At 48.2% G+C, this 10,191-nt stretch overlaps 1 protein-coding gene across 1 annotated transcript; it reads right to left on the reverse strand.

Moving 5' to 3' along the window:
- Window positions 1-1,381: 1,381 nt before the first annotated feature.
- LOC148207081 (uncharacterized) lies at window positions 1,382-6,625 on the reverse strand. Its single transcript, XM_088109464.1, has one exon. It carries the CDS (start codon window positions 6,623-6,625, stop codon window positions 1,382-1,384), a length of 5,244 nt encoding a protein of 1,747 aa, XP_087965590.1.
- Window positions 6,626-10,191: the final 3,566 nt, after the last annotated feature.

Here is a 10,191-nt window from a genome sequence, read left to right on the forward strand (position 1 = left end):
CGGACGTCCGCCCTGGCGTGGTACCTGAAGAAGTTCGCTGATCGCCCCGGGGTGGCGGAGGTGCGGGCCGAGCTCGATAAAGAAAAGAAGAATGCGGCCTCTCTTCAATTTACCTTGGAAGAGATGGTTCTCAACGAAGAGGAATACAACAAGAAGATCGATCGGCTAGAGGCCGATCTTGAGAAGACAAAGAAAGAGGCCGCTGAGGATTTGGCAGCTGCCCGGGGCAAGCTTGACAGCGCAGAGGAAGAAAATCGCCAGCTGCAGGCGGAAGTGGCCCGCCTAAAGGAGGTCGAAGCAGAGCGCGCTAAGGCGAACGAGGCTCTTTCCCAAGACCTTGCGAAAACTAAGGAGAAGGTCGTCGAACTGGAGTCGACCGTCATGTTTGAACATGAGGAAGGCTTCAACAAAGCCCTTCGCCAAGTTATTCTCCTGGCGGGCGTCGAGGATCCGTATAGCCTCGGCGTGGACATCGAGAAGGACGTCGTGGATGGCGTCTTGGTTGACTTGATGGCCGAGGAGGATGCATCGGCCGTGGCAGACGGTGCTGGAGGAAATAGTTAGGAGTTTTATTTACTTGAATTTTTTGATGTGTATTCTTGTGGCCGTCCGTCCAATGTCTCGGATTGTCCAGAGGTTGGCCGGACGGTACTTTTGTAAGTCTATATGTCTTTTGACATGAATGATTAATACACAGTGGCTTTTAGTTCCGTGCGTTTTCTTACTATGTCATTCTGCTTGCAATGATAACTTTCCTTTAAGTTAATTGTCCGGCCGTGATGGAGACTTTCCGAGGCGGACAGTAGCGTTTAGCTTCTAGTTTTTTGTTTCGTTTTTTATCCGAGTGTTCCGGACGGTTTTTCACTTCGTCGCCCCGCCAAGCTGAGAGTTGTTCTCGGAACACTCTTTCACCAGCTTGGGGTTTAGTAGGGCGGACGATCCTTCGTTATGTCGCCCAACTAAGCTGAGAGTTGTTCTCGTTGGAACACTCTTTTGCCAGCTTGGAGTTTGGTAGGGCGGACGATCCTTCGTTATGTCGCCCAACCAAGCTGAGAGTTGTTCTCGTTGGAACACTCTTTTGCCAGCTTGGAGTTTAGTAGGGCGGACGATCCTTCGTTATGTCGCCCAACCAAGCTGAGAGTTGTTCTCGTTGGAACACTCTTTTGCCAGCTTGGAGTTTGATAGGGCGGACGATCCTTCGTTATGTCGCCCAACCAAGCTGAGAGTTGTTCTCGTTGGAACACTCTTTTGCCAGCTTGGAGTTTGGTAGGGCGGACGATCCTTCGTTATTACATTTCTATAAGATGACATTAGCTTCGTGGGAGAAAACAGGTATCTTGATTCATTGATTATGGGGGTACATCGGAACAAGTATTTGACATTAACTAAAGTAAAACTTTAAATGTGTGGCGTTCCAGGTGTTGGGGATGGGGTGTCCGTCCATGCGTTCCAGCCTGTAGGCTCCGTTCCCCGGGGCTTCCACTATCCTGAATGGCCCCTCCCATTTGGCGGCGAGTTTTCCGTGCGCCGGGTTTCGGCGGGCATCCCCCGCTTTTCTCCATACTAAATCCCCCTCTTGGAAACTTCTTGGGCGGACCTTGGAGTTGTATTTTCTCTCGACCATTCGTTTGCAAGCTTCGGCCCTCAGCGCCGCTCGGTCACGCCGTTCGTCCAGGGAGTCCAATTCGATTCTCAACTCTTGATCGTTGAGGTTCAGGTCCTCGACTTCTCGCCTTAAGGACGGTTCGCCCAGCTCAACCGGCAGCATGGCATCAGTACCATAAGTTAAGTTGAAAGGGGTTTCGCCGGTGGTTCCATGAGGTGTGCATCTATAGGCCCATAGGACCTCGGGCAGTTCGTCCACCCATGCTCCCTTCCTTTCTCCCAGACGCCGCTTAAGTTCCGAAACTATGGTTTTGTTCATTGCTTCGGCTTGACCGTTCGTCTGGGGATGCTCGACGGAGCTGGTAATGTGCTTGATCCCCAATCCTTTGAAGAATTCGGCGAGTTTTTTATCTATAAACTGCCGGCCGTTGTCTGTGATGATGGATCGGGGGAGGCCGAAGCGACATATCAACTTCCAACAGAATTTCTGGACCTGGGCGGCCGTGATGGTTGCCAGGGGCTCGGCCTCTACCCACCTGGTGAAATAATCCACCGCCACCAAAAGAAACTTCTTCTGCGCCCGCCCTAACGGAAACGGTCCCACGATGTCCATTCCCCATTGGGCGAACGGCCAAGGGGATGATATTGGATTCAGAGCGTGTGGCGGTCGGTGAGAGTGGTTGGCGTGCGCTTGGCAACTGAGGCACTTCTGGACGAACGCTTTCGTATCCGCCTCCATGGTAGGCCAATAGTATCCGGCTCTCAGTAACCGGGCTTTCAACGTCCTCCAACCCGTGTGGAGGCCACAGACGCCATTGTGAAGCTCGTCCATGACATAGCGCGCCTCTTCGTTCCCCAGGCATTTAAGGAGGGGGGAGGAGAAGCCTCTTCGGTACAAGTCATCCCCTATGACCAGATAACGGGCCACTTTCTTGGCTTCGCCCGGACCTACCGTCCGCCCCTCATCCTGGCGGGTCATGATCTCCCTGATTTCGGTGCGCCAGTCTTGTCCTCCCCGGGATACCGCCGAGCATTCTACTGAGGGCTGGAGTAGGACCTGCCGTACGACCGTAGTCAACTGTCCCTTCTCCCTTCCTGAACTGAGTTTAGACAGTATGTCTGCCCTCGTGTTTTGTTCTCTTGGAATGTGCTGTATGTCGACTTTATCGAACGCTTTTGCGAGTTCCGTCGCTCGCTGGTAGTACCGCAAGAGGCGCTCCTCTCTGACTTGGAAGTTGCCATTCATTTGGCCCACTACCAGCTCAGAGTCAGTCCGGCAGGTTATCCTTCTCGCCCCCATGTCCTTTGCCAATTCTAGGCCGGCCACCAGAGCCTCGTACTCAGCTTGATTGTTGGATACTTTGAATTTGAATATTAAGGAATGTTCCAGTAAGAATCCATTGGGGCCTTCAAGTACGATGCCGGCCCCGCTGATCGTACGGCCGGATGCTCCATCTACATACAAATCCCAGTTATCCTGGCCGGACGGGGGTAACTCGGCCGCGAAGTCTGCCAAATGTTGGCCTTTAACTGATCCCCTTGGTTCGTAGCGCAAACCGAACTCTGAGAGTTCTACCGCCCATCCCACCATCCGTCCCGCTAGGTCCGGCTTTCTGAGGATTTTGGAGATTGGGAAGTCTGTCCGGACTATCACCTGATAGCTTTGAAAATAAGGACGAAGCCTTCGGGACGCGTGCAATAAAGCCAAAGCTACCTTCTCCACCCGCTGGTACCGGGTTTCTGCATCTAAAAGCGTCCGGCTCACGAAGTAGATTAGCCTCGCCTGAGGCCGTTCTTGCATCAACACGGCGCTGACGGCCGTTTCGGACACTCCCAAGAAAATGTGTAAATCTCCCCCTGGGACCGGGCGGTTCATGACCGGTGGGTTGCTAAGGATGACCTTGACGTCCTTGAATGCTCGCTCACACTCGTCGTCCCATGACGGACCGGCCCCTTTCTTCAACTTACGTAGGACCGGCCTCATCCGTTCTGCCAACTTGGGGATGAACCGGGACAAAGCAGTAAGGCGTCCGACTAATCTCTGCACTTCCTTAATGGTGGCCGGACTCTGCATTTGTAGTACCGCGTCGCACTTGTCCGGGTTGGCCTCGATTCCCCTGGATGTCAGCATGAAGCCCAAGAACTTTCCGGCTGCCACCCCGAATGTACACTTCGCGGGGTTTAGGCGCATGCCGAATTTCCTAACTTGGCGGAAAACCTCCTCGAGATCTTGGATGTGTCCTCCTCCGTCCGCCGACCGGACCACCATGTCATCAACATAAACGTCCATGCACCGACCTATCTGGTCCCGGAATATTCTATCCATTAAGCGCTGATAGGTTGCCCCCGCATTCTTCAGGCCGAACGGCATAACCTCGTAACAGAAGTTAGCCTTCTCCGTGATAAATGCTGTCTTTTCAATGTCTGGCCCGTACATGGGTATTTGGTTATACCCAGAATATGCATCTAGGAAACTCAATATTCGGTGTCCGGAGGCACCGTCCACCAGGGCGTCTATGCTGGGTAAGGGGTGTGAATCCTTCGGGCAGGCTTTGTTCAGATCCGTGTAGTCAGTACACATGCGCCATTTCCCGTTGGTCTTCTTCACCATGACCACGTTAGCTAGCCATGTGGTGTAAGTGACCGGCCGGACAAAGCCCGCTCTCCTCAACTTCTCCACCTCCTCTGCCACGGCTTTACGCTTCTCTTCACCCATTCTTCGCTTTTTCTGGGCCACGGGGCGAGCGTTCTGGAACAGCGAGAGCTTATGGCACATCACTGCAGGATGAATGCCCGGCATGTCTGCTGCCGTCCACGCAAAAAGATCACGGTTCTTCCAAAGGAGTGCCCTCAGCTCCTTTTCCGTTTCAAGGTCCAGCTCCCTGGCGATGAGTGTGGTCTGGGCGGGCTCCCTCCCTATCAGGATAGGTTGGGTTTCTCCCATGGGTTCCAGGCGGTCCTCGGTATTGGTCCTCGGGTCGAGGTCCGCCATGGCTACCTCAGAACCTGCCGTCCGCCTCTTTACCGGTCGAACATGCAGCCTTAGCCCTGCCGCATAGCATTCCCGGGCCGTCTTCTGGTCCGCCCTGACGGTGCAGATAGTCCCCTTCTCGGAGGGGTATTTCATCGTGAGGTGGGGGGTGGAGACGATTGCTCCAAAAGCGTTTAAGCACGGCCTTCCGAGCAATACGTTGTATGACGTGTTGGCCTGTACCAGCAGATACCGGACCCTCTTCTCCTCGCTAGACCGTCCGGTCCCCAACCTCGTCCTCAACTCCACATATCCCCTTGTGTCGACTCTTTCTCCTGCAAACCCTACTATCTGCCCATCGTAGGGAACGATCAGATCTTCTGAGATATCCATTTGCAGGAAAGTCTTCCAGTAAAGGATGTTGACCGAACTTCCTTGGTCAACCAGGACTTTGCTTATCCCGTACCGTGCTATTTCTGCCGTTATGACCATTGGGTCGTCCTGGTCGGGATCAGGGGCGTGAAAGTCCTCGTCCGAGAAGGTGATGGGCGGCATGGAGCGACGCGGCTTATCAACCAGGTGGACGGATTGGAGGGCCCGAACGTGGCGTTTACGGGCGGAAGAAGATGACCCTCCTCCCGCGAATCCTCCGGAAATGGTATTAATGTGTCCTCTCAAGGGGCGTTCCCGACTGCGGCTTCGACTTCGGCTCGGGCGCCTTTCGGAGCGGGGTCGTTCCGCTCGGGGATTCCGCGGCTTATCCTTTCGGTAGGCAGGCCTCTGGGCAGACCGTTCGGTTGATTGCGACGGGCGCTCGTCTCGGACGTACTTCTTAAGCTTTCCCGCCCGGATGAGTTCTTCTATTTTGTCCTTGAGGGTCCAGCATTCTTCGGTGCTGTGACCCATGTTTTTGTGGTAGGAGCAATGTTTGCTCCGGTCAGCGTTCTTCGAAGTTGGGAGTCCCTCATGCTCCACTATCAGTTCTGCACTTAGGGCCTCTCGGAGAATTTTCTCCCTTGAGGCGTTCAAGGGCGTATATTGTTGGAAGCGAGGTCCTTTCTTCTGCTCCCGGGGCCTAGGGCCGAACGTTTTTCCCGTAGAATTGGCGGGTTTATTACTGTCCGTCCTCTCTCCCCTGGCTTCTTGAGTTTCTTTTTTATAGGAGAGCTTCATCTCCTCCACCCTTATTTCATCAGCCGCTCTTTCTCTCAGCTCCTCCATTGTTTTGGGTGCTCGCCTGCAGACACTATCCTTGAACGGCCCCGGCTTCAAGGCCGGCAGGATGTAATGAAGGGCGAGCTCTGGGGTTAGGCTTTTTACCCGACGGACGGTCTTCTGGTACCTGTCCATAAACGTCCGTAGTGTTTCGTCCTTTCCCTGTTTGAGGGTCATTAATTCGAATACGGTCAAGTCTTGGGTGCTGCTAGCTGCAAATTGTTTAATGAACAGTTGTTTTAATCCGGCAAAATTTTCTATTGAGTTAGGAGGGAGGGTGTTGAACCATTCCAGTGCTTCGTCTTCCAACGAGAGCGAGAACGCTCGGCACCAAATGGCGTCATTGCCTGTTCGGAACGCCATCGCGTTCGAGAACGTCTGGATATGGGAGGCAGGGTCCGTTGTTCCGTTATACATTTTGAATTGTGGAGCCATAAATTGCTCCGAGATTTGGACATTCATGATGTTCTGAGTGAATGGGAGTAACAAGGTGGACGACGGTTCCGACTTCACTATCATTCGTCCGTCCTCGGCAGCGCTCTCCGCATGCACCGATTTAGCCTTGCTTCCTTCCGCCTCGGACCCGGTAGGCCTCCAGGTTTTATCATACTCGGTATCGGCGGGTGGACTGTCTTCCGCTACCGTCTTTTCCTTATCCTTCCTTTGCTTTCCTTCATCTATCCGCCCGACCTCCTGGGCTATCCGGGCTTCGTAGTCGGCCTTTACGGCGGCCAATTCGTCCTCGTGACGCTGCTGCATCTCTTCCATTTTCTGCTGCAATGCGCGGATCATCTCCACCGGGTCGTCCGTGCCCTGGTTTCTTGTGGTCACCATTGAGTTTTTGAAATCACACGGCCCCACGGTGGGCGCCAAATGTTTCGGATGTGTAGGGCTGTGCGGTTCCAAGTCTTCCAAGTCCTCCCGTAGCCTTGTCTCCGAGGCGGATCTTCTCCTGGCGCTTTGGCTCTCCTCTTGATCCGGAGGGGTGGAGACCTGCAAAAGATTCTCCGATGCCAAAGTCAGTTTCAGAGCAGTGGCTATTTTCAGTAGTAGCAATAAATGTGCATTCAATGTAACCTATCTACCACTCACCGTGGACCTGTATTTATAGTTTTCGCTATGGGCTTGGGATTAGTGAAAAGTTAATCACGGCCCAAAACAGCCCAATAGCTTCTAATTTCTATTTACCTTTAAGCCAGGCTACTTTTCCTTAAGTCATGTGGATTAGTGTTTTGGCGGGCGTGGGCGTCCGCCCATGTGAAGTGGGCGTCTGTCTCGCGCGCGCGGAGATCCGCCCATGTGGGATCCGCCCATGGGATCCGCCCATATGGGCTCTTCCGTACGGCGTCCGGTTTTGCTGGTCGTGTCCGCCCATGTGATATGGGCGTCCACCTCGTCCGCATGGAGATCCGCCCAATTAGCTTGGGCGTCCGCTCATATGGATCCTTCCGTACGGCGTCCGGCCCCTGCGGATACACAAGCCCCCCAAGTCCTAGTGCCCGTAGTGAACGTAGGACTTTGGGTTACCTAACAAACAAGATTCGCCTAACAAACAAGATTTGATGCAGTGGCCGTCGTGCCGGGCTGCTCTGTGATGGTAGAATTCCTTGTGAGTTCTTCAAAGTTTTTCTTATAAAGAGGTTCGGCCCGGTTGGTAGGCCTTTCTCCCTGCTACAAAAGGGTTAGGAGAGTTTATACCGGGTCTAGGTTCAATCTTTGGCTGGCTCTTCAATCGCATGAGCCTCCGGCGTGCCTTCTACGATTGCGTATAGGTATTGTCGTAAGTCGCCGTGGACTCCGGAGTGGACTCCGGTATATCTTTAGGTAGGCGGTCATTGGACAACCGGACGGTCCTTCCGTACGGCGCCCGGCTTCCCGGGTCCCTTCGTACGACGTCCGGCCCCTGCGGATACATTAAGTTTAATAATTTTATTTTACGAATTTATTTTTGACATCATTTAAAAAGTTCTCTTATCAGGAATTAAATATCTATAACATATAGTCACTAGTATAATAAATTTATGGCAAATATGTAAGTTAAAAAAATTGTATTCTCTTAATCCAGCTATTTTAAGTTTAATAATTTTATTTAAATGATTAAGCATTATTTTTCATATTTATAATCTCTGGGTCAAGTTGTCACATATTTGTTTTTGGTATCACTCCAAAAGACCTTTTATCAATGAAAGTATGTTATGTGTATATAAATTCATGTTCATCTCTTCTTTTATTTAATGTCAGACTTTGTTTGTGTTCTAACAAAAATTACATTTCATCATTGTCCTCACTATCACTACATAAAGACACTATAAAGAAACAAAATATATTTTTTTTAATTTTTTGGATCTAACAAGTATTAACCTTGGTTGGTCCTACGTATTCTCATTCAAAATTTGAAATTAGGGTTAGATAATTCTTTTGAAAATCTGTTTGAGAAGTTTGTTTAGGAATTTGTTTGAAAAAAAATTATGGATAAATTTAAATATTTTGAAAAGTGAACCCCACAAAGAGTGACATTACTCCTACTATCACCACTCTTGATGGAGAATAAATGATCATATAGTTCTGACACATTAATTGTTTGTGTTGTTTGAAAATGGAGATGTTTCTAATTTTTGAAGATTTTATATTTTTTTTGTTATTTTTAGCATGATTGGAAAAGAAGGTAACGAGTATTAGGTCGACGCAGACGGTCACACGAGTGCTCATTCCTTTAAAATGACATTATACTTTAAAACTTTACTTTTGTTATTTTTTATTATTTTTAAAAGAGAGAGAAAAGGTATTGGGCACTATGATGACACGAACGGTCACACAAGTGCTCATACCATTGATACGGACCATCACGCCAATACTCATATCATTATTTAATTTATTATTTAACTTTTAGATCAAAAGTATTAAGTATTAAGTATTAAGGACGGTCGCAAGAGTACTATTATTTAAAATATTAGAAAATATTTTTTTTTAAATTTTTAAATTTTATCTTTTTTATCTTTATTTTTTAATTTTATTATATAAAAATAATATTTACGTAAATGTTTAAAATAAGATTATAAAACAGTAATCGCATCTATATAATATAGAATAATAGTAATATTTATTTAAAAAATAATAATATTTAAGTAAGTGTTTTTGAAGAAAGGTCTAAAAGATTGAAAACAAATTACAGATATATCTATTTATAAAAAAACAATATTAAGAAAACCAAATTACAGCTATAATTTTTAAATTTATCTTTTTTATTTTAAAAAAACAATATTTAAAGAAAAATAAAACAAGAACAAATTGAAAACTATATTTAGTTATCAAGAAGAAAGATACCGTCAGAAGCTCTGAAACCATTTTTTTTATAATTTTAGTTTTATCTCTTTCTATTCAAGAGAGAAGATATTTAAAAAGAAGATATTAAAAAGTATATTATTAGAAGCTTTAATATTATTTCGTATAGTTTTGTAATTTTATTTTATTTTTTCATTTTCTTTTGTTTTTTATTTTTATGCTTTTTATTGAACATTTGCTATTTTTTTCAAAAATTGAGAATGCAACAAACAAACAATCAGAGGAAATCAATGGTACACGAAAGATTGGGTTGGCCCAAACCCTTGCTGGTAGGGATCTTTTGAAAGTAAGTGAAAGACAGCAGCACCACCATTATCTTTCCTCTGCCAAGAACCGCCACAGCTCCTTCTTTTGATATAACACTCATTCTCCATCACCGTTCCCACTTCTACTATGTAGACATTCCTCAAAATCACTCATCTGTATCTCTATCGTCGTCGACAATATCGCCATTTGTAACCCTCGCCTCCGCAAGCACCAGATTCTCCCTTCTTTGTGCGAGGGTTTCCCTCTTCTATGAACGCGACACCAAACCCTTGGTTGGATTTATCTATTTACGGTGTCGCTGCCAATGGAGCCCCTAGTCGCCGCTCACACCACCACCGGGCTTGCAACTTGTTCTCTGTTTTTTTTTATAATCAAAACTATGGATATTTTCGTGTTTTGGGGTGTTGGGATGGGTTGGTGGGATGGTTAAGGCAGGTTTCGGAGAGTTTGGGGAGAGAAGACGAAGAGTGATGTGTTTTTGGCTTCATTCTGATAATAAGATCAGTATTAACTTCAGGCCTCGCAATACTCTGCCTTCTTAAACTTAAACTCGACCTTATCGGCGTCAATGTCCGCAACAAACCGCGATGCTAAATCTGCATTTACCTGGAAATCGTTGGGGATTTTGTCTATGGAGGCTTTGATGGCGGAGACGGTGCTGTGATCCTCGTAGCCGCGGCTCTCTTCCAGACCGACGACATCTTCCCAACCGCTGGCGAAAGTCGCACCACCAACGCTAACCGGAACGACGAGATCTACGGTTGTAATTGACTCCGATTTGAGATCCCGCC

The sequence above is a fragment of the Vigna umbellata genome, chromosome 1 (assembly GCF_029865625.1).
Source record: "Vigna umbellata cultivar VRB3 chromosome 1, Vumbellata_1.0, whole genome shotgun sequence".
In the NCBI taxonomy this organism is placed as follows: Eukaryota; Viridiplantae; Streptophyta; class Magnoliopsida; order Fabales; family Fabaceae; genus Vigna; species Vigna umbellata.